Source organism: Sus scrofa, chromosome 13, assembly GCF_054392235.1.
Source record: "Sus scrofa isolate SSC_HxYL_T2T_F1_AM1 chromosome 13, Sscrofa_HxYL_maternal_Yorkshire_Landrace_v2.0, whole genome shotgun sequence".
In the NCBI taxonomy this organism is placed as follows: domain Eukaryota; kingdom Metazoa; phylum Chordata; class Mammalia; order Artiodactyla; family Suidae; genus Sus; species Sus scrofa.
In genome coordinates, this window is record NC_139395.1 from 172,973,404 (window position 1) to 172,995,903 (window position 22,500).

Genomic DNA, 22,500 nt, shown 5'->3' on the forward strand with positions numbered 1-22,500 from the left:
CAGGACTTTGAAGAGATTCCCATGGAGAAGCCCCACTGTCCCATCCCCACCAGCCCCTTCGTGTTCATTAAAAAAAAAAAAAGAATCTGAAAATTGACCCAGTTCAGAGCAGAGATTCACCTCACTTCTCTTAAAGGTTTTTCTATTGGACCTGCCAGCAAAACACAGCATGTTCCCCATCTTTCCCTCATCATCTATAGTCAGAAGCAGGATAACAGTGTTAAAGCTATGGAAGATGAAACTGATAAGGATTTATGAGAAAGGGAATGGATGTCACTTTTTTCACAGGACGAAAAGAGGGTTTAGTGATAGAGAAGCTTTCATGCTGCAGCACAGGGACAGTGAACCCTAGGTTGCTTTTCCCATCAATGGAGTAGGAATCAGCCTCTCATCCATGCTTCTGGTGCCTTCCTGAGTCAAGGCCCAGGGACATGGCCCCAGTGAGGAGACCAGGTTTTCCTCATTAATTGTAACCTGGAGTGTCTGTGACTTGAGTTTCTGCAGCTCTCGGATCAGACTGGATGAGTCCCACACTGAAAGTGATGCCTCAGTGTCCTCCATGGAAGACCTGGGGGGACCTCCCCCTATAGAGCTCCCCTGCAGGGCTCTGTGTCTGCAGCTCTAGCTCCACGACCTTGGATTCTGCCATATGAAAACTTTTTCTCTCCCATCAATAACTGTAGCTTTAGTATAACCCACTCAGCTTCAAGAATAAAGATAAACACCTCCCACTTCTGAAATTAACTTTGGTCCCCTCCCCACACCTTCCCATCTACCTCTAACTCAAAAGAAATTGTTACACTAATGTTACACTAATATATGCACATAATGGCTGATTCCCTTTGCTGTACACCTGAAGCTAACAACATTGTAAGTCACCTATACTCCAATAAAATTTATTTTTAAAAAATAAAAGAAATGGCTACACTGAGGAGCCAAACTCAAATAAGGTCAGTTGTATAGATTTGGCCCTGTGAACATCACAGAAAGTGCATAGGGAAATCAGGAAATCAACTAAATGTTCCAGGAGTCCTCTGAACACACACCCTCTCGCATAAGTGCCTCCAAGCACAGTCTTAGTCTGCCGTGAGGCATCTCCACTTGTCCCCTCTCTCCAGATCTATTGAGGCCTCTCAGCTCCACTCCCCTTTCCAGGGTGAAAAGGCCGTGCCATGCTTCTCATAGTTTTTGCTCACCCTCATTGGGCCCACTCCCACCAGGAGTGTGAGTCTGCAGGGGCTGGACCAGCAGCCCATCTGAATGGTGCATCCGTGATTCCATACTGGACCATGGTCATTGGGTCAGTCCTATACCCCTTGACTCTATTGTCTGAGAATGACTCCTTTTCCCAGGAGGACTATAAAACCTAATCTGGCCTCCATTCCACTCTGCTCTGCTCTGTCCCACCTGCCTGGACCTTGGGTTGTATCCTGTTTGGGAGACCTCCAAGTGTTTTTAGAGTGGAGGAGGCATTGTTGAGTACAGCATCTCAGGATGACACTCTTCTGGCTACTAGCTCAGGATCACAGCGTTACCTTAGAAATCTTTTTCTTTTTCCCTGGCTGTCTCCCATGCCTGACAGTTAATCTCACATCAGCCCGCTCCATTCCCTCGACATCTCCCATGTCAAACCCCTTCCATCCAGCCTCATTTCTTCTTAAGTAGTTCACCTCCTCAGCCCTTGCCTATGCAACCTAAGTCTCTTGACTACTCTCTCTGCCACCAGACTTGCAATCCAACCATTCACCCTCTTCTCATCTGATTCTGTTACTTCTCTGGTGACAACTTTCAATGGTGCCTTGTCACCTAAACATAATGTCCAAATCCATAGTGTGCAAGGCCCTTCATGAGCCACCCTTCCCTGATCTTCCATGCTCTGCTCTCACTGTGCCTGCCACTCTTGGCTCTCACCCCTTCAAATTCAACACACCACGTGATCTCAAGCATCCTTCACCTGGTCTTGCTGTAACCTCTGACTAGAATATAGCTCTCATGCCTGCCTGCTGATTGCTTCTCCTCTTTACTCGCACATCTTCTGGGAAGGCATTCGTACCCTCCCCCCCCAAGTCAACACTCATCATCTTTCCCCAGAGTCTTGTCCTCTCTGAGACCTTATCCCATTCTTTCACAAAATCACTAAATCTTCAGTAGAAGTTGGCTCATACATCTTTCCCAATCAAGGACATCAGGTATTGTTTTCTCTCTAATCCTAGCATATAGTGCCAAGCCATATGGTAAGTGCTTAACAAATATTAATTGAATAAATGAATGGGGACCTTAGCAGGGCTCTCTATAAACCTGACTCCTTTGATTCTACATTGCAGGAATCATTTCATCAGGCCGAGTAACATCCCCACCCTTGAGGGCAACCCTCAGACCTACAGAAGCCCCCTCGGAAAGAATAGAGACGGACAAAAAGCAACCTACAGCTCCTGCCTCTGGAGAAGACCTTGGTTAGTATGTCAAGCACTCACTATCAGAAGCTAAGCTACAGTGTACTAAAGGATTTCAAATTAGGGAGAAAAGAGCCCCAGTTCTGGATCGTATATTTAACTCAATTTTATGATTGATATGAGTTTTTAATTTAAACATTATACTTATTTATCAGAGTTCCCACCGTAGCACAGTGGGTTAAGGATCCAGTGTTGCTGCAGTTGTGGCATAGGTTCATAGCTGCAGCTCCCTGGGAACTTCCATATACCATGAGTAAGGCCAAAAAAAAAAAAAGGAAATTGTACTTATTTATAATATTTTATTATGAAATATGCTCCTTTCCTTTGCACACATAGAAGAAAGTACCCAAGACATTTAGGAAAGTCTTGGAGTTATAGATCAGGAGTTCCCACTGTGGCTCAGTGTGTTAAGAACCTGACATAGTGTCCATGAGGATGGAGATTCAAGCCCTGGCCTCAGTGATTGTGTTAAAGATCTGGCATTGCCACAAGCTGCATCAGAGGTCGCAGATAAGACTTAGATCTGGCATTGCCATAGCTGTGGTGTATGCCTGAAGCTGAAGCTCTGATTCAGTCCCTAGCCTGGGAACTTCCATGTGCCACAGGTTCAGCCTTAAAAAGAAAAAAAAAAAAAAAAAAGATCTATATCACCCAATGCTTCTTACTCAATAATATGTCACTACTAATTACACATAATTTGTTAATGAGTATTAGCTACTTGGTTGTAATCTTTAAATCATTATTTATTACACTGAAGAACACTTGTAGCAGGACACAACTAAAGGCGTTTTAGTGTGTATCACATTTGTTATAATAATGATGGAATTCAAAGTTGCAAGCAATTGACCAGGAAGCATATTAAGAATTTATGGTCTTCACTACTTTTTCTTTGTATCTTCCATTCTCAGGTAATATGACTGACTTTAGTTCAAGTCCAACAAGAGAAACTGATCCTCTTGGGAAGCCAAGATTCAAAGGTATGGATAACTAGCTCCAAATCTCAATTTTAACAAAGCTGTCTTTGGTGGATATATCAGTCAGCTGTTGGTGTGTAACAACCAACCACAAAGCTTAGTAGCATATGCTAAAAAGGATTTGTTTCTTACATGCTTCCAAGTCATCTGGAAGTCAGCTAGTCTAGGATGTGCTTGCCTGGGTGGTTCTACTTCTAGCAGCAGGTACAGCAAGGCCTCTTATAGGTTGGGCTCAGGTCTGCTCCACATCTATTCTTTTGGGGGCCAATAATGAAGGACTAAACATGACCCCAGAGAAACCATTCCCATAACAATACAAAGTGAAGATATGGGGAGTCCAAAAACACAACCACATTACAAGTTCCTTTTTTTGTTACACCTGCCAATATTCAATGGATAAAGTCACATTACCAAGCTCAGATCAAAGATTGGGGAAGTATACTCCTTCCATGGATACTTTTGAACAGTAATCTGTGATCTACTACAGTGGGGGAGAGATTACATTAGATAGAGCCCAGTATTTCCTTTTGAGATATATTTTTCTGAAATAAAAAATTTGATAAATTTTAGCATATGTGTATGCCCATAAAACCGTCATAACCTAAAGATAATGAATACATGCACCACCTCCAAAGGTTTCATCATGTACCTTTGTAATCCTTCCTCCTCACTCCTCCCTCCTCACCTCTAGTCCCTAGGTAACCACAGATATCCTATGTTATAGATTAGTATGCTTTTCTAGAATTTCATATAAATGGAAAGAATACAGTATGAACTTTTTTGGTCTGATTTCTTTCACTCTGCATGTCCAGGTCACTGTGGTTTATAAGTTCTGTAAGAAAAATTGTTCTTCTTTTTCAAGAGTTGTTTTGGTGACTCTAGGTCCTTTCATATTCCCATCTAAATTTTAGAATGAGTTTCTCAATATAACCTGTTTATATTTTGACTAAAATTTCATTGAATCTGTAGGTCAATTGGAGAAAATTGACAGCTATACAGTGTTAAGTCTTCTTACCTGTAAATATGGCATTTCTCACCATTTATTTTGGTGGTCTTTATTTCTCTCACCATAGTTTTCAGTATAAAGAAAACCATAAAAGTAGTATTTTTATTTCCGTTTCCGGTTGTTCATTGCTAATATATGGAAAAACAGTTGGTTTTTGTTCACTTATATTGTACTATGCAAACTTGCAAAGCTCTGTAGTTTTTCTGGGGTTTTTGTTTTTTGGTGGGGGAGGTTGTTTTTTTGTTTTTTTGTTTTGTATACCCATTGGATTTTCTACATACAAAATCATGTCATCTGAGAGGAAAGTTTTACTTTCTCCTTTCCAACTTGGGTATCTTTTTTCTTGCATTTCTGTGCTGGCTAGACAGAACAGAAATAGTGAGGATGCACTTTTACATATTAGATACATCACACTATGCTGTAATCATTTTTGTTTAAATAGTAAATTAACTTTTACAAAGAATTAAATAATGAGAAAAATAATGTGTATATTTATATAGTTACTGTTTCCAGTGCTCTTCATTCCTTTGTGTGGAGCCCTATTTCCATCTGGCATTATTTTCCTTCTGCCTAAAGGACTTCCTAGAATCTTTATTGTAGGGTGGGCCTGCTGGTCATAAATTCTTTCAGCTTTTGTATGTCTAAAAGGTATTTTGCTTTTGTTTTTTTAAAGGACATTTTCACTAGCTACAGAATTCTAGATCATAAGGTTTTTTATTTGGGGTTTTGTTTTTTTAGTGTATAAAGAACCTTGCTCTACTGCCTTCTCACTTGAATTCTTTCCAATGAGAAATCTGCCACAATCCTTGTTTGTTGTTCTATATGTAATGTGTCTTTTTTTCTCTGTCTCCTTTAAAGATCTCTAGAAATTTAATTTGGGTCTTTTTTTATATCTTCCTTAACTTTTTGACCATGTAGATTATAATGAAAATAACTCTTTTATTGTCCTTATCTCATGATTTTAACTTCTATGCAAATGTCAAGTTGGCTTCAAATGATTTATTTTTCTCCTTATTATGAATAGTAACTTCCTATTAATTTTATCCAGTTGGATGCTAGATATGTTTTCTATTTGCAAAATGTTCTTGGATTTTATTCTGAGGTACAATTAAATAACTTGAAACCACTTGATCTTTTTGAGACTGGCTTTTAAGCTTATTAGGTGGGATCAGAACTGTGTTTGATGAGGGCTTATCATTCCCCACTATGAGGCAAATCTTCCAACGCCCTATAAATTATGCAGTTTAAACCACACTCAGGGACACCAATTACTTTTGGATATTAGCATACACTAAACCTATTTAGAAAAAAAAAATCAACAATAACACCCATATCATGTATCCCAAAGATAGGATTCTGGATTTTCACAAATTCAAGCTATCCATATCACTGCTTTGACCCATCTGCTTATAATATTAGATCAAATGTCCTCAAATAGATCATTTTACTTGTGAGTTCACCTCCACCTTTTTTTACAAGCTCATAAAATGCTCAATGTCCTCTCTCTTAGGTCCTCATGTGCGGTATATCCAAAAGCCTGAAAATAGGCCCTGCTCCATCACTGACTCTGTCAAACGGTTCCCCAAAGAGGAGGCTACAGAGGGGAATGCCACCAGCCCACCTCAGAACCCACCTACCAACCTCACAGTGGTCACTGTGGAAGGATGTCCCTCATTTGTCATCTTGGACTGGGATAAGCCGCTAAATGACACTGTAACTGGTAAGATCCTGGCATGAGGACAGTCACTATGGTGGGAGGTGCCAATAAGACAATGTATTGGGAATGTGGTACCTAGAGTCCAACTGTGATCTGTGAGGCATAGCTCAGGAATAGCAAGTCCCAGCAGAGTTCATGTCTCTGTGGCATATGATTGTCAAAAGTGTCACAAGTTGGGAAATGACCATCTTTGTCCAGGTTATGGTGTCCCTGTTAATTTAGCAGATCTCTTTAAGGTATATATCTTCCTTTTCCTCTCAGAACTCTTTTTGTTTGTTTGTTTGTTTGTTTTAGCACTTAGAATTTTAACCTTGTACTTCAAAATTGCTTTTTAGATTTCTTTGCACATGGATTTTTTTTAAACAAATATAGTTGGTTTACAGTGTGTGTTAGTTTCAGGTGTAGAGCAAAATGATTCTGTTCTAATACAAACGTGTGTATGTATACACTCAAGCATTCTGAAAGAATTTTTCAGATTCTTTTCCCTTATAGCTTATTAGAAGATATTGACTATAGTTTCCTGTGCTATACAGTAGAACTCTTTTTTTCACAATATGAAGTTATATCTAGTCTTTTCATTACCAGAAAATTATGGATAACATAATTTTCCTTTCAACATCCCAGTTTCTAGATTGACCTTGAAATTTTCAAGCAAGTTAAAAGTTATTTCAATCATTTTAGAAGAAAAAATTGTTTTAGATTCTAATCCTGGTCAATTTTTTGCTCATCTCAGGAAATTTTGATTTTGATATCACTCACCAAATTTGTCTAACAATGACAGGGAAAAATAAGGAACTCTGAGTTATTCTTTGAATTTGTTATATGCGAATTTAATTCTCCATAATGAGCAGGACAGTCAAACTAGAAGGAGAGGGTGGGCGGGAAGACTAACAACCCAAATCAGCTAGAGAATGTAGCACATCCAGTGAGTTGATGAGGTTCCTGCTGCTTGTGTGTACCCCTGTCTTGTGCCTGGGGTAAGCACAGGGAATAGAGGCACCCACTGAGGAGGCGTAGAGAGAGGTACACAGGCCAAGTGGGGAGATGCAGGATCTGCCAAAAAATTTTCTATGAATAAAGGAGAAAACAGCAGCTATTTCTCCTCAGACAAAACCATTTGGTCTAGGCCACTTCCCAGTATAAGCGATTTATCTTTGCTTTGCTGGCTTTTTAAAAAGAGTAGCCATATTTTATGAATTTCCTTTCTCATGCAAACTTGCCTTTGTTTTGAGAAAGAACCAACCACTGCCCATTGTTCCTGGGGATTTGACTAGTCTTGTTTCTTACTTGGAATTGTGCCAGTAGGTGGTATCATCCCACCATCTAAAAATCAGTCTCTAAGTATTGTTTATCTACAAGTATTAAAAAGTCTAAAACTCTCAATCCATATACAATACTAATAAGGAGTTCCTAAGATAGTCTGAGGCTTAGTTCTCTCAAAACCAAATGATCTATAGAGTAGCAAATCCCAGCAGGGTTCATGTCCCTGTGGTACATGATTGTCAAAAGTGTCACAAGCTGGGAAAAGATTGTCTTTGTCTTGCCTTAAATTTCACTTGCCTTAAAGATATATATAGGACATCAAGTTGAAATTGGTTAATCTAATATATCTAATAATCTAACACATATTCATCTGGGTATGTCAATAATATATGATTTAACTTCTTAAAGCAGAAAGATTTTCTGTATTTTCCTTTTTTTAAAATTATAACTTTTTAAAAATTAAATGTGTATATAAACCTGCAATCTAAAAGAATCATAAATAGGATATACTTTGTCTAACCAATTACTTTTGTAACATTATTATGAGATCTTTCACTAGATACTGGACTCGTAATAACAATTTTCAAGGATAGGAATCACATCTATAGCTATATATTTTTTTTTTTTTTTGTCTTTTCTAAGGCCGCACCCGCGGCATATAAATGTTCCCGGGCTAGGGATCTAATCAGAGCTATAGCTGCCAGCTACACCACAGTCACAGCAATGCAGGATCCAAGCCAAGTCTGAGACCTACACCACAGCTCAGGGCAATGCTGGATCTTTAACCCACTGAGCAAGGCCAGGGATTGAACCCACAACCTCATGATTCCTAGTCGGATTCGTTAACCACTGAGCCATGACGGAAACTCCTATAATATTTTCTAAATAGAAATAAATCCATATTTAACCATTACTCACCTAGTCTATGTTTAAATGTTGGACATATGCCCTAATGATCTATTTTTTCAATTTTTGTTTATTTTTAGTGTTCCATTAAATATCACTTGATTTCAAGTGTAATCTTTTATAAACCAGCTTGGAAAATAGATTAATTCTTACATCACTGGAAATGGTTTTGCAAGAAAAAATTTAGAAAGATAACAAAAAGAGAGTGAAATATAGTCCTTGTTACCCAGATTAACTTCTGTTAGTAGTCTTTCCTTTAATTGACAGGCATGTATTCACCTCTAGTGAATACATTCAAATTCAGATGTCCCTTCTACACTAAAGTAGAAATAAGTGCACCATAGAAACAAGTCATAGCCTGGGGCCTTGGACAACTTAAAGTAACTTAGTTATGAGGTGTTACCTTGTGACATGTCAAGAGAAAGCTGACATAGATTTAAATCCCAGATCAGCTGTGTTCTTGATACTCAGTTTGTGTCTATAATTAGCTTCTTCGAACTTTAGCGGCTTTTTATTTATAATAATAATTCCCATTGTTATCAATTTATTGCAAGTATAAAACTTAGAGAATTTGCGCAGCAAGAATTAGAAGCTGTTAAAGTTGGTCAATAGTAGCAAAAGTAGGACTGCTAAAGTAGTTATCACCAGTACTATTTTTGATGCTGGAAAAGATGGTAACGGAATCTGGATTCTTGTTCGTGGTGGTCGAAGAATGAACTCCGCACACACACAGGCAGCAAGCAAGCAAAGTTTTTATTAAAGGAAAGCAGATAGCTCCCAGGGTTACTGGGAGGGGGGAGAAGAGCCCCCCTTTCTCTATTGTCCTATAGGGGTTTTTATTCCTTAAAGATGGGGGGTACCAATGTGGGGTCCAGAGAGATGTGGTCTTCTCCCATTGGCCTTATTCGGTTACCTATATCAGTCCTTGTCCAGTAGGGTCCTAGGGGCGGAAATGTCCTGTAGGTCTCATAGTTTCTTTGACATTTTCCTCCCATAAACTGAGTCACAGGGGATTAGGGATTAAATGTCCATCTGGGAGTAGGTGCACTCCCTATAGTAAACAAGGCCTGTGGGAATGTTACTCCCTGGAGTCCTTAAGCCACAAATGTTAATCAATGGCCTTATCAAATAATGCATCAAAGCCCAGGCTCCTACACTGACTCCCTGAGTTAATATTCTGCCTCATTTTCATGCCCTATTCACCAACTGCCATGTTCTCAATCTTTGTAATAAGTAATTATCTCCTAAGTAAATTACCTCATAATAGAACAATAAAACCTTCTGCAGGAGAAAAAAAAGAGACCAATTATTCAGTGTTAGTTTTTTATAGATTTTCTTATATCTTTACTATTAATGAAATTATTTTAAAATCAGAAAAATAAACACATACTTTTTTGTTGGTGGTAGATGTTTATAATATTGGTGGATTTATGAAAAAAATTATCAGTTTTATTTCCACTATCTACCTCCTACCTTTGGTCTCATTTTATTTTAAAGCATGAAAAACAAATAACAAGAATTCTGAAATTCTAAGTATCTTTTTAATTATGAAGGTAGTTTTTCCATTTTGAAAACTCCAATCTTTCAGGACAAAATAATACTAATTAACATTTAAAACTCAAATAAAAAGAAAATTGAGATGTGCAAATAAGTATTTCAAGTGCTAAAAGACCAGGGTGATATTAAAAACACTGCATGGTTGGTAAGGAATGACCCAAACCAAAGATGTTTTTTGAACATGGTTGCTTTCATGGATAACCAACTGGAGTCTCATATAAATTGCTTTTGTGGTGACTCAGCAGCACTTGAATCTTTCCAGTTGGAATCTTTCAAATTTTTGTGATCCTATTTTTAAAATAAAACTCAGGGATAGTAATAATAAAAGCAATAATAAGTACCACCTGTTGTACAAAATATATGCAAAACACTATTGAGCACTTTCCATGTATTCCTACTTAAATCCCAATAAGCCTCACTATGAGGAGATATTATGGACATTTTACAGATGGGAAAATTGAGGCTGAGATGGAGGCAAGTGGCTTGGTCTTGATCCATTAAATCATGCAGTTTCCATTTTTTAAAAAATCAGTAGTACTTTCCTTGTAAGTACTCCCATCTTTTTTTAGCTAATGTCCCTTTGAAGCTGAGGAAAGGATATAAAATGAATACATTGAATTCAGGATCCTCGCTCTCCCTCTCTTTCCACTTTCTGTGAGAACAGAAAACAATTGAGACCTAAGTTGGGAGCAAAGAGTCTGAAGAAGGAATTCTAAATCACCCATTAGCATTTAATAGCTGAACTAATGTGTCCAGATACAATGGCCATTGCCTTCCAGTTTAATTTCAGAAACTCAAAAGGAGGGTTATAGGAAATTATTCAGAAAAAGTGATCCTCCTTTTTGCATTTTTTAAAATTAACCATTAAAGATCCTTCCCAAATTAAAACTGGTGTGTAAGTCTCCATGAACAATTCTATAATTTCAGTTTTATTTCCATCTATCTACTACCTTTGGTCTGAGCAATAACAGCAGAAACTGCCAGCTCCTTTGCAACCTTCCTGTGTTCCCTGATGCCCACCACCATGTATTTCTTCATATTTATGGAGTTGTTTTTGACTGGGGTTTTGTGGTTTGTTGGTTTTTGTTTTTTTTTGTTTGATATTTTTTAATCTTCTTTGTGATCTTATCACATGCATTAAACTAAATCCCAACTGTGAGCAGGAAGAAACAATTAACAAATTTGTAAATTATATCCTCTTACTCTAAAAGTCTTTCTCTTTTGATTAGCCCTGCAATTTCATAAATACTTGCCCTTAAATTAAATTTATGCAGATCTCTATGCAGATTTTAAGGGCATAATTATCAAGGGGACATATGTAAGCAGTACATACAAAACTTATGTAACTTACATAAGAAGTAGGTACCAAGATCCCATCATTCAAAATAACAAACTAGGAGTTCCCACTGTGGCAGTGGGATTGGCCAGGTCTTAAGAGCGATGGGACACAGGTTCAATTCCCAGCCTGGCACAATGGGTTAAGGATCCAGCATTGCTGCAGCTGCAGCTTAGGTTTCAATTGTGGCTGGGATCTGACCCCTGGCCCAGGAACCCCATATGCAGTGGGGTGGCCAAAAAAGAAAAAAAAAGTAAGCAAATAATGAACTGTAAGAAAGTAGAGTTCATTATTTGGTTAGCCATTATTTGCTGCTATGGTTTTCAACTCACAGTCTTTTGCAGCAGTGCCATGTATTGAGTGACAGTTTTTCTATCTATATTTTAAAGCCCCGTGAGCAAGAAAGGTCCTTCCAGTGAAGCACCACTCCTTGTACAACACTGGGTTTTCCAACCATGGCCGACAATCTGACTTACCTAACAAAATCATAGGTTACCAGTACCCAATGCTACTACAGAAGCATCATCAGTCTACATGGTTAGCAGGCCTTTCTTGCTCTAATAAAGAGAAAACAGATGTGGTCAATGAGTAACTCCCCACATTCTTCTCGACCTTCATCATCTGCTGACAGACCCCATCTGGAAGTTGCTAATGTGTATGATCAATCAGCAATCTCAGTGGCTCACTTTTGTTATGCTGTTGGCTTCAAGAACATTGAATTTGCCCAAACATAGACAAGTGTCTGTTGCCTATTTGCTTTTCAGAATATGAAGTTATATCGAGAGAAAATGGGTCCTTCAGTGGTAAGAACAAGTCCATTCAAACTACAAATCAAACCTTCTCCACAGTAGAAAATCTAAAACCAGACACAAGGTAAGCCACCAGAACCATTAAAGGTGAATTCAAAGCACAAAAATCGTAACAAAGGAATGAAATGATGTCATCCTTCTCTATCTTAAGGGAAGATCTACTTTGTATTTCCTTCCTTGGCTCTCTAGATAACAGCACTAGATAGCCCTAGAGTCAAGGTTTACAAGTATGCAAGTTATTGGTGGGGATACAACAGCTGACAAGACAGTCTTGTAAGTTAACAGTATAGCTGGGAACACTGAAAAATAGAAGGCTGTTTATATCAAACATTGATAGTAAATCCAAATGTTGAAAAGGAAATTTCTATAGACCAGAGACAACTGGAGCATGCATGGTGTAAACTAGATTTGAAGCACAGAAGAATTTGGCTGGCATGCTAGAAGAGGAGGGCACAGAAACAAAAGCCATGTGACAAATATAGGTGAAAGTTTGTAATTGTTGATGCTTAAAATAGCCGCAAACTAGTCCCAGACACATTAATCCTTTGCTTTGGGTTTTTTTTTATCATAGACAAATGAGAAAAGATTTTTGAAATGGATATATGTAATATTAACATTTTTCAGTAACTTTTCATGGCATCCCTTATTACACATTGATACCAGGTTGTTTATATTGTGATTCCTTTTTAAAATACCTAAATCTAAAATACCTAATATTTTATCAGTTATTTTATTGTTACAAAAAGAAGAATGGCCTTAAACATTTCTAGAAATGTAGTAGAGAAGGGGTTTTTGGTTTTCGTTTTGCTTTACGTGGCTAAATCATCAAACGTATTGCTCAAGGAGAATCTCAAACGGATCCAGCCAAGTATTACCTTAAAAAAAGACAATGTGCTGAATTCACTTCTGGACTCACTTTCACTCTCTGTGGGAAATCAATTTCTTTCCTCAAACTCCCAAATACTGTTTGATATTCAGATGCTTTCTGCATAAAATAACAACAACAACAAAAACCTGACATCTTAAGTTACAGTACACCAAGCAGCACAGATCAATTTTCAGAGAGTCACAATCAGGAGATTTTCCAGATGGATTATTTCATAACTTGATAAAGTTCCTGTGTTGAAAAAGATCAGCAGAGGTAAAGACGGGAACTTCAGCATCGGAGATTATTTTTCATGTTTTATTTCTTAGATCTTTCACTGTCATCAGGTGACTGAATTGAATTGAATATTGTGACCCCAGAAGAGCCTATTTTGGCTCTGACAGCAGGGAGACTTTTAACCTTTTCAGGGGAAAAGGAAGCATCGTAAGTCGTTATAGACGGTTTGCTGTATATAAACTGTAGTCCTATACTGCAAAAATAACACGTTCCCGCAAGTGTGGGTTTTTTTTTTTTTTAAGTTCTCTGTTTTAAGTTGTAATGTGGAAAATTTTGCAACTGCTAATTTTCTTAAAGATATTAAGTTTGCCAAAATAAGTATATATTGCAGTAAAATCCTATTTGGTGATCTTGGTTCTGTTTCCTTAGCAAGATTATCAGGGAGATAGAGCCTGTTTTTACCATGACCAATTTTAAGGAGAGTAAAAGAGAAAAGATCACTTAATTTGACCTTTTTAATAGGCAGATCTGGATTTACAGAACCTGGTTTTTCTCTTCAGTTTTTTATTCTCCTCGAGAAAAAGTGAGCTGTGTAGTACACAGAAAGTACATTGCAGGACATCCAATTTCTAAATGTTCATTGTGTTCCTTTTCTGAATCAGGCTGTTCTCAGATTTTCACAGTGCACCTATTAGCTCATGATCAGAAGTAGAACACAGTAATGCCAGTGACATTTTAAACCTGATTTGTTTGTAAAAAGGTTTGTGTTTGTATTCAAGTAACATTTACTAAATGCCAGTGATGTGCTCAGCCATGTGCCTGGTATTGTGCCTACAAACAGAAGTAAATACAGGGCCACCCTTGAGAGCTTAAGGCTAGTAGGGTAGGTTGCTGAGTTGCTAATGACTGCTTATTTTACATAAGGTGGTAAGAGCTCTGGTAGAAGCCTGCACCAGCAGGTGATGGGAACCCAGAGTGGGTGGCATGTTGTCAAGTCTGGGGAAATGAGGAAAAACTTCCTGGAGAGGAGAGGCTTGAAGGATGAGGAAGAAAGTAGCAGCCAGGTGACTGTGGTAGGGGAAAGGAATGTCAGGGAGATAGCATGTGTCAGTGCAGTGACCCTGCATGGCATGGTTGTGTGTGGTGAATAAAAGGCTATTTTTACCATGTGAGGGGTGAAAAGTGGACAGAAGCAGTGGAAGCAAAGAGAGGTGGGATCCAAGTTACAAGAGCCTTCTGGACCAGATCAGGAGTCTAGGAGAGATGGGAAGACCCTGAAAGTAACTAGGCAGTGACTTGCATTTTAGTTTTCATTCTGACTTTTGCTTAGTTGGAATAATCACTTTTTTCTTTTTTTTTCTTTTCTTTTTTCTTTTTCTTTTTTTCTTTTTTTTCCTTTGGTCTTTTGAGGGCCGCACCTGCAGCATATAGAAGTTCCTAGACTAGGGGTTGAATCAGAGCTGTAGCCGCAGGCCTACACCACAGCCACAGCAACATGGGATCCGAGCAAGCCTTCAATCTATACCACAGCTCACAGCAATGCCAGATTCTTAACCCACTGAGTGAGGCCAGGGATCGAACCTGTGTCCTCATGCATACTAGTCAGATTTGTTTCTGCTGAGCCATGACAGGAACTCCAGAATAATCACTTTTGATGCTAGAGCTACTTATAATGAGTAGCAGTTGGTAGAATACCACTTTGGCATCAGACCTTCGGTCCAATAGGTGCGTAAGAGAAAAGTTCCTTTGGGCTGAGCTGGGTTTCATTCTGGAATCATAGGACCAATCCGGTCATGGGGCTCACATCTAGCATCTATTTGTCATTGCCGAAGACTCATGCTGATCGTTTCTGGAGTTTGCCTCAGACTCAGATACAGCCATGTCCCTTTTATTCCACCCTCATAGCATGTCTTGCTTTTCTCTCCCATCTTTTATCAGTGTCCCTTCTAAGGAGGACTCCAGCAACCTACCCCAGCTCAAGGCCAGCAAAGTCCAAAGGAGGCTTTGGAAAAAGCATTATTACACTAAGTTTAGGAATCCTTGAAGTCAAAACACCATGCCAAGTTTTACCACTTGGCATAAATTTGGGGCCATAAGTATGTCTGCATTTGGTATATTTAATGTTATTTTCAGTTTGGTGTGAATGAATGAAATCTATTCAGATAGAAAGACTGTTAATGTTCATCAGTATGATTTGACCAGGATTAAATTGATCATCAGGGTTTAAAAGTTGCATATCAGTAAGTTTGAAGTAAAGAATATTTTCACACTGGGGACAAATATAACACACATGGGTGTAAATTTTCTAATGAAAACTACTTAGTCTAAACTATGGGAAACTTGGTGGTGGTCAAGCAGTTCAGTAGATCCCAGTCCCCACTGAGCTGATAAATATATTTTGTGCTCTCAGAGGTATGCTTAGAGATTAATTTATCTATTTAATGGGCAAAAATGTTTTCAGCTGAAATATTAAAATTATGCATTGAAACCCTTATTAGTCAACTAGTCAAATAAGTTAAGAATAAAGTGAAATAAGTAAAATAAAGTGAAGTAAACAAATCTCATTCAATTTGAGATTTCTGAGCCTAAAGCTACATGAGGAAACAAAACTAACATCCATGAAATATCATAACAGAATAAAAGAATGCCAATGCAGAATTTCACCAAGTTCTGCAATTTAGAAGAGAGAAAGCCTCATGGAACACTTGAGACTAGAATGTGATGGTAAAGGATAGATGGAATGGGGCAGGATGGCAAGAAAACGAAGAGCAACAACAGTATTGTTTTTTCAAATGAAATCTATGTGCACAATTTAGGTGAAATACCAGTAGTCCTCAAAGTTACTAATGATGTCAAGGCTACAGCAAGAGTAATAAAATTATGGGTTCCCTAATTTAGATTTGTTGGCTTTTTCGATGCAAGCTTTTTTTTTTTTTTTATACTGTCTTAAATGGTTAAGGCAAGATTTTTTTCCATTGTATGTTCTCTGCCCCAACCAAGATTAATGCTAAGAAAGGGCAACCTGTAAACTAAACAGGAAGGGAGTACTGGATGCAATTAACAAGTGGTTTTTATTAGCCATAAAGAATGATTTTAGTCATATTTCATTGCTTAAGGACAATTTTAAGTCAAAATGTCAAAATGTATAGTAAACATTCCCAAATAGGCAAATTTCACCATGAGGTTCTGAAATTCCCTATGTGAAAAGCTGGAAGATAATAATTTCTGAAGGAGTAGAGTTCCCGTCATGGCTCAGTGGCTAGCGAATCTGACTAGGAACCATGAGGTTGCAGGTTCGATCCCTGGCCTTGCTCAGTGGGTTAAGGATCTGGCATTGCCGTGTAGGTCGCAGATGCGGCTCGGATCCCACGTTGCTGTGGCTGTGGTGTAGGCCGGTGGCTACGTCTCCAATTAGACCCCTAGCCTGGGAACCTCCGTATGCCGTAGGAGCGGCCCTAGAAAAGGCAAAAAGACAAAAAAGACAAAAAAAAAAAAATTCTGAAGGAATATCTATAGCTTTGTTTCAATTCTGAGACCCATATAAATAATTTATTTTAGTTGCACTTTTCACCATTTGTCCTGACTTAAAAAAAGAGAGCATGGACTCTAAAACAGGTGATTGTCACTGTTAGCATTAAACACTGACATAAGCGGGGTAGAGCTTGCTGTTAGAACATTCAGCTCAGGAGGATTAAGACAGAGAAAATAGATCCACAAAACTTTGGGGGTTAAAAGTTCTAAACCTTCACACACTATACTAGAACCAAAAAGATGGTCGATGATGCTACCTTTTCTCTTCACAGCGTATATCAACCTTCTCTCTGCCTGTTTGTAATGACTTAGCCAGTTTTTTATTTACTCTGATAAAAACCAACTCACAGTAAGGGACCATCCAGCAGCTGTCTTGATGTTGGGAGAATTCAGCTGCATACCTGGTGTGAGATGTGTCTGTCCCTAGAAAGCAGAGCCCCTGAGGAACCTGGGGGCAGCTCCAAAGGCGGCAGAGCAGGGATAGGCCCAGTCTTGCCGACGGCTGTTTGCAGCTGGGGTGACGTGTGTGTGCACAGGGAAGAGGGGCTGTTCGTGGGGAGCAGAACTGTCTTAGTCAAGTGAAACAGAAAAGACCTGTTGACAGAGGCAAACAGCTGTGGCACAACTCCATCACTTTCTTTCGAGGACCCCTCTCTCACCCCGACACCTAAAATACAAAGAAGATGTAGAGATGTTAGTGTCCAGCTAAATCAGTACCCATCTAGCCCACTCTCCAATATTTATTTTCCACTTCTTTTTTTCCCCGTGAAACCTCGTTGTGTGGCTCTTGTTAAACTAAAAGAAAAATATTAAAGAGAGCCTCTCCTGTTTGGAGCCAGCTACTTTGTTTGCAAAGACCACTATGATTATGTTCGGTTCTATAAACAGAAGAACTGATAAAGTATACAGCTTAAAAAGTAAGTCTTGGGAGTTCCCGTTGTGGCTCAGTGGTAACAAACCCAACTAGGATCCACGAGGACATGGGTTCAATCCCTGGCCTCATGCAGTGGGTTAAAAATCCAGCATTGCCTTGCGCTGTGGTGTAGGTTGCAGAAGCGGCTCGGATCCTGCATTGCTGTGGCTGTGGTGTAGGGCGGCAGCTACATACTGCTCCTATTCAAACCCTAGCCTGGGAACTTCCATATGCTGCGTGTGGGGCCCTAAAGAAAAAAAAAGTAAGTCTTGCACCACTGCTTATTAAAATAATATAATCTGGAGTTCCCGTCGTGGCGCAGTGGTTAACGAATCTGACTAGGAACCATGAGGTTTCGGGTTCGGTCCCTGCCCTTGCTCAGTGGGTTAACGATCCCGCGTTGCCGTGAGCTGTGGTGAAGGTTGCAGATGCGGCTCGGATCCCGCGTTGCTGTGGCTCTGGCGTAGGCCGGTGGCTACAGCTCCGATTCAACCCCTAGCCTGGGAACCTCCATATGCCGCGGGAGCGGCCCAAGAAATAGCTACAACAACAACAACAAAAGACAAAAAGACAAAAATAAATAAATAAATAAATAAAATAAAATAATATAATCTTACGACCTCTGAAGCCAGGCACAGAAACAGTATGGGGAAACTGGAACTAAAAATAAAACCTAAGTCTGTCCTACAGCAAAGAGAATTGTCCTGATAAACCATTTCTGCTTTGAATCTATGTCTGTGGTCTGCAGTTTGTTTTCAGACAAATTATTTTTAGCACATTTTGGTAAGCCATTGATGGGCCAGATTCTTCCTGATGAGCTAGTTGGGGAATATGGTTTGACACATAATCATTGTCCACTTAAAAAGCCCTTTAATCTTTCTCTCTCTGTTTTTGTTTTTGTTTTGTTTTGTTTCTTCATATGAGTCCATGTCTCTGCTTGCTTTTTTTTTTTATTACTCAAATGAATTTATCACATCCATAGTTGTATAATGATCATAACAATCCAATTTCACAGGATTTCCATCCCTAAAAAAACAAAGAATCCACATTGTGTGCCAAACGTACATGTGGCCCAGCAATTTCCTATGGAAAATATACTCTGTCTGGTAATTAAGATAAATCAAGTTTATTGAACCAGCTCAAGTACTTCTCCTGTCGTCCTCTGCGGCTTGGGAGGATTCTGGAGAACAGTTCTTTCTCGAATACTAAAACTCACCAAAATTTCCTGTAGCTGACAGCAAAGACCGTTTGAGACTGTTGTTTACATTGTTTGACCTAATAAAATCTTGGCAGTTAAAATAAACTGGAGTAGAGGCAGCAACTTCTTATAAATTGTAAATCTGACTGAAAAAAGCAGGCATATGGAATGGCTATTGTGCCCTTGTTCCTAGTGTTTTTGTGAAATTATGGTCTCTGCAATCTGCATTAAAACTTTTCAGTATCTCTTCTCATGGGTTTTGTAGAAGGGAATAAAATATGCTGCCAGAGCATCAGGCTTTTTGTTTAGTTTTATTGTAGCTTTGAGCAGCAGCAGAACAATTATTTCCTCATTAAGGAAGGAAGAAATAGAGTTGGTTCCTCTTGCTTGCAACTTTGTTTTTTCTTTTCTTTCTTTCTTTTCTTTTCTTTTCTTTTTTTTTTTTTTTTTCTTTTTAGGACCACACTCGCAGCATATGGAAGTTCCCAGGCTAGGAGTCGAGTCTGAGCTACATCTGCCAGCCTACGCCCAGCCACAGCAATGCCAGATTCGAACCGCTTCTGTGACCTATACCACAGCTCATGGCAATGCTGGATCCTTAACCCACTGAGCAAGGCCAGGGATTGAACCTGCATCCTCATGAATCCAGGGACCTCCATGGCTTGCAACTTTTCATTGGGCAAAAGAATAGCTAGGAGCGCAAAATTCTACTAGTCTCTAAAGAGAACAATTCTTCACTATATTCTTTTCATTTTCATATTCTTCGTTTCACTTTGAATTTCCTAGTAGCTGGACAGGGGGGGGGGGCGGGGGGGGGCGGCAAGAGAGATACTCATAGCACCAGTACAGAATTAGAGTGCAGCCCAGATCTGGGATTTGTGTGTCCCACACAGAAATGGAAGATACAAGAAATGACCCTAAGGACTGCCTGGGCAGCTAGTTAATGCTCTCTGATGCCTGCTGCTGTTCTGCTCTTCTTCCTTATGTCTAATTTAAGATTATTTTATCCTTTAAGTGTCCCTGCAGCTCTGCCGTTTGCTTCTCATCTGTCTTCCCAGCCAGCACAGTGTTGTGCCAGGGATCCAGAAATGCTTTCCATCATCCTGCAGTGTTCTTGGAGAACTGATTGATTTGATTTCTGTTTCCCCTTCCACTGCCCCTACGTTTATTGTCTTATTCCATTCTTCCTCTCCTCTACCCATGGCTGAAACCCAACCTGAATGGGGCCCAAATATTTGCAAGATGACACTAGGGGTCAAATCAGGTAACCAAACACTTCAAACCCACAAAGAGCTACAGGGTGGCCTTTTTATATAAAATCAGGTTGCTTGAGGTTTCTGAAGTTTTGTGAAGTTTACCACATAAGATAAACTATAATTCAGCTCTATGTTATGGGCAAAAATAGAGGAAAATTTTTCTAGAGAGGAACAAAGGAAGGGGAGGCAGGGAGATGACAGGGTGTCTGCCCTTAGGCTGAGGTTAGTCTCAGGCTGAAGGTCTATCCTACAGGTTGGAGCTTCCCATCTCCTCCAGGTTTGCCCATGAACCACAGATGCCCTGTCTATAACCTTTACAAACACAAAAGCAAGCATGTGAACATAGAAGAGTTTTGCCTTGGGAGGTCTATGGAAGTATTTGTCAAATTCCCCAAGAATAGAAGCACCTTAAAAAAAATTCATTCTTTGACAGCTGTGGTCAATCCTTTCCAACTCCAGAATCCATGACCTTAACCACAGCACCATAATGCCTTTTGATGGGGCAGCTGGGAAAATTGTTTTTGTTTGGATCCACACCTGCCTGGGAGAACCATGCGCAGCTTCTGCCAGGGCCATTATTCATTTGGCTTATCCTCTAGGAGACCCAAAGACTTTACCATAGCTTTCACCTGGGCTGTACTCCACTTAGTTACTTTGATGAAATATGTCTTAGAAATAGCTCTCTCTCTTTATGTATGTATGTATGTATTTATGTATGTATATATGTATGTGTGTGTGTATTTTTAATGGCTGTTCCTGTGGCATATGGAAGTTCCCAGGCCAGGGGTTGAATCGGAGCTGCAGCTGCCAGCCTATGTCACAGCCACAGCAATACAGGATCTGAGCCACATTTGCAACCTACACGACAGCTCATAGCAATGGCAGATCCTTAACCCACGGAGCAAGACCAGGGATAGAATCTGCATCCCCACAGACACAATGTTGGGTTTTTAACCCACTGAGCCATAACAGGAACTCCAAAAATAGCTTGTTAAATTTAATTTTCATTTTTATCAGAAGAACATCCATATGGTTTTAAAACTCAAAGGCTACAAAGCAACTAATTTTTAATCCTAAATTCTGCTTGCCAAAAGCGACCATTTTCAATAATTTTGTTCTTTTTTCAGCTTTATTGTAAATAAAATTGTAAGATAAAGCCTACAATGTGATGATTTGATATATATACATGTTATGAAAGGACTCCCTTTGAATTAATTAATGTATACATTACCTCATTTATTTACTACTTTTTAATTGGTGAGAACATTTAAACTATAACTTCTTGGCAAATTTAAATTAAATAATTAAATGTTAGCAACTATAGTCACTATGGTACAATAGTACCTTGGATCCTCAGGTACTATTGAGTTGTATGAGTTCCTTATATATTTTGGATATTAACCACTTATTAGATATATGATTGGCAAATATTTTCTCCCATTCTATAGGTTGCCTTTTTATTTCATTGATGGTTTTCTTTGTTGTGCAGAAGATTTTCAATTTGAGATTGTTCTATTTGTTTATTTTTGCTTTTGTTACCTTTGCTTTTGGAGTCAGATCCAAAACTCATTGCCAAAACTGGTATCAAGGAGGTTTCCCCCTGTGTTTTCTTTGGAGAATTTTATGATTTCAGGTTTTGTGTTCAAGTTTTTAAACCATTTTGAGTTGATTTTTATGTACAGTATAAGGATCCAGTTTCATTTTTTTGCATGTAGCTACCCAATTTTCCCAACACCAACAAGGAACTATCCTTTCCCCATTGTGTATCCTTGGCTTGTTTGTCATAAATTAATTGACCATATATATGTAGGTTTATGTATAGGTTTTCTACTCTGTTCCGTTGATGTATGAATCTTTTTTATTTCCGTACCATACTGTTTTTATTATTGTAGCTTTGTAATATAGTTTGGTGTTTTTGTTTTGGTTTGGTTTTGGCTACACCCACAGCGTGTGAAAATTCTTGGGCCAGGAATCAAACCTGCAGTACAGCAGCAACCCAAGCCACTGCAGTGACAAGGCCAGATCCTTAACTCACTGCACCACAAGAGAATTCCCTGTAATGTAGTTTGAAATCAGGACATTTGAGGCCTCAAACTTTGGTAACTTAGGGTCTTTTGTGATTCCATATGAGTTAGGATTTTTTTTTCTATTTCTGTAAAAAAAAAAAACCAAACACCATTTTGATATGGGTTTTGATATGGATTGCACTGAAACTCTGGATCACTTGGGGTATATAAAAAATTTAACAATGTTAATCCTTTCAGTCCATGAATATGGACTATATTTCATTTTTTGTGTCTTATTCAATTTCTTTTATTAATATCTTAAATTTTTCAATGTTTATATCTTTTATCTCCTTCAATAAAATTACTCCTAAGATTTTATTGTTTTTGAGTCTATTATAAATGAGATCGTTTCCTTAATTTCTCTTTCTGATTGTTTTTGGTGTATAGAAAAACAACAGATTTCTATATATCAA

General features: G+C 38.7%; 1 protein-coding gene across 50 annotated transcripts in view; it reads left to right on the forward strand.

Annotated features, from left to right (window-relative positions):
* Window positions 1–22,500, forward strand: part of ABI3BP (ABI family member 3 binding protein) — a 277,985-nt gene that overhangs the window by 235,035 nt on the left and 20,450 nt on the right. For all 50 annotated transcript variants that reach the window (XM_084991540.1, XM_084991569.1, XM_084991544.1 and 47 more), the window contains 4 exons: window positions 2,325–2,453; window positions 3,362–3,430; window positions 5,944–6,153; window positions 11,977–12,085. In XM_084991540.1, the coding sequence (XP_084847666.1) occupies window positions 2,325–2,453; window positions 3,362–3,430; window positions 5,944–6,153; window positions 11,977–12,085 (517 nt within the window). The remainder of the gene's footprint in view (window positions 1–2,324; window positions 2,454–3,361; window positions 3,431–5,943; window positions 6,154–11,976; window positions 12,086–22,500) is intronic.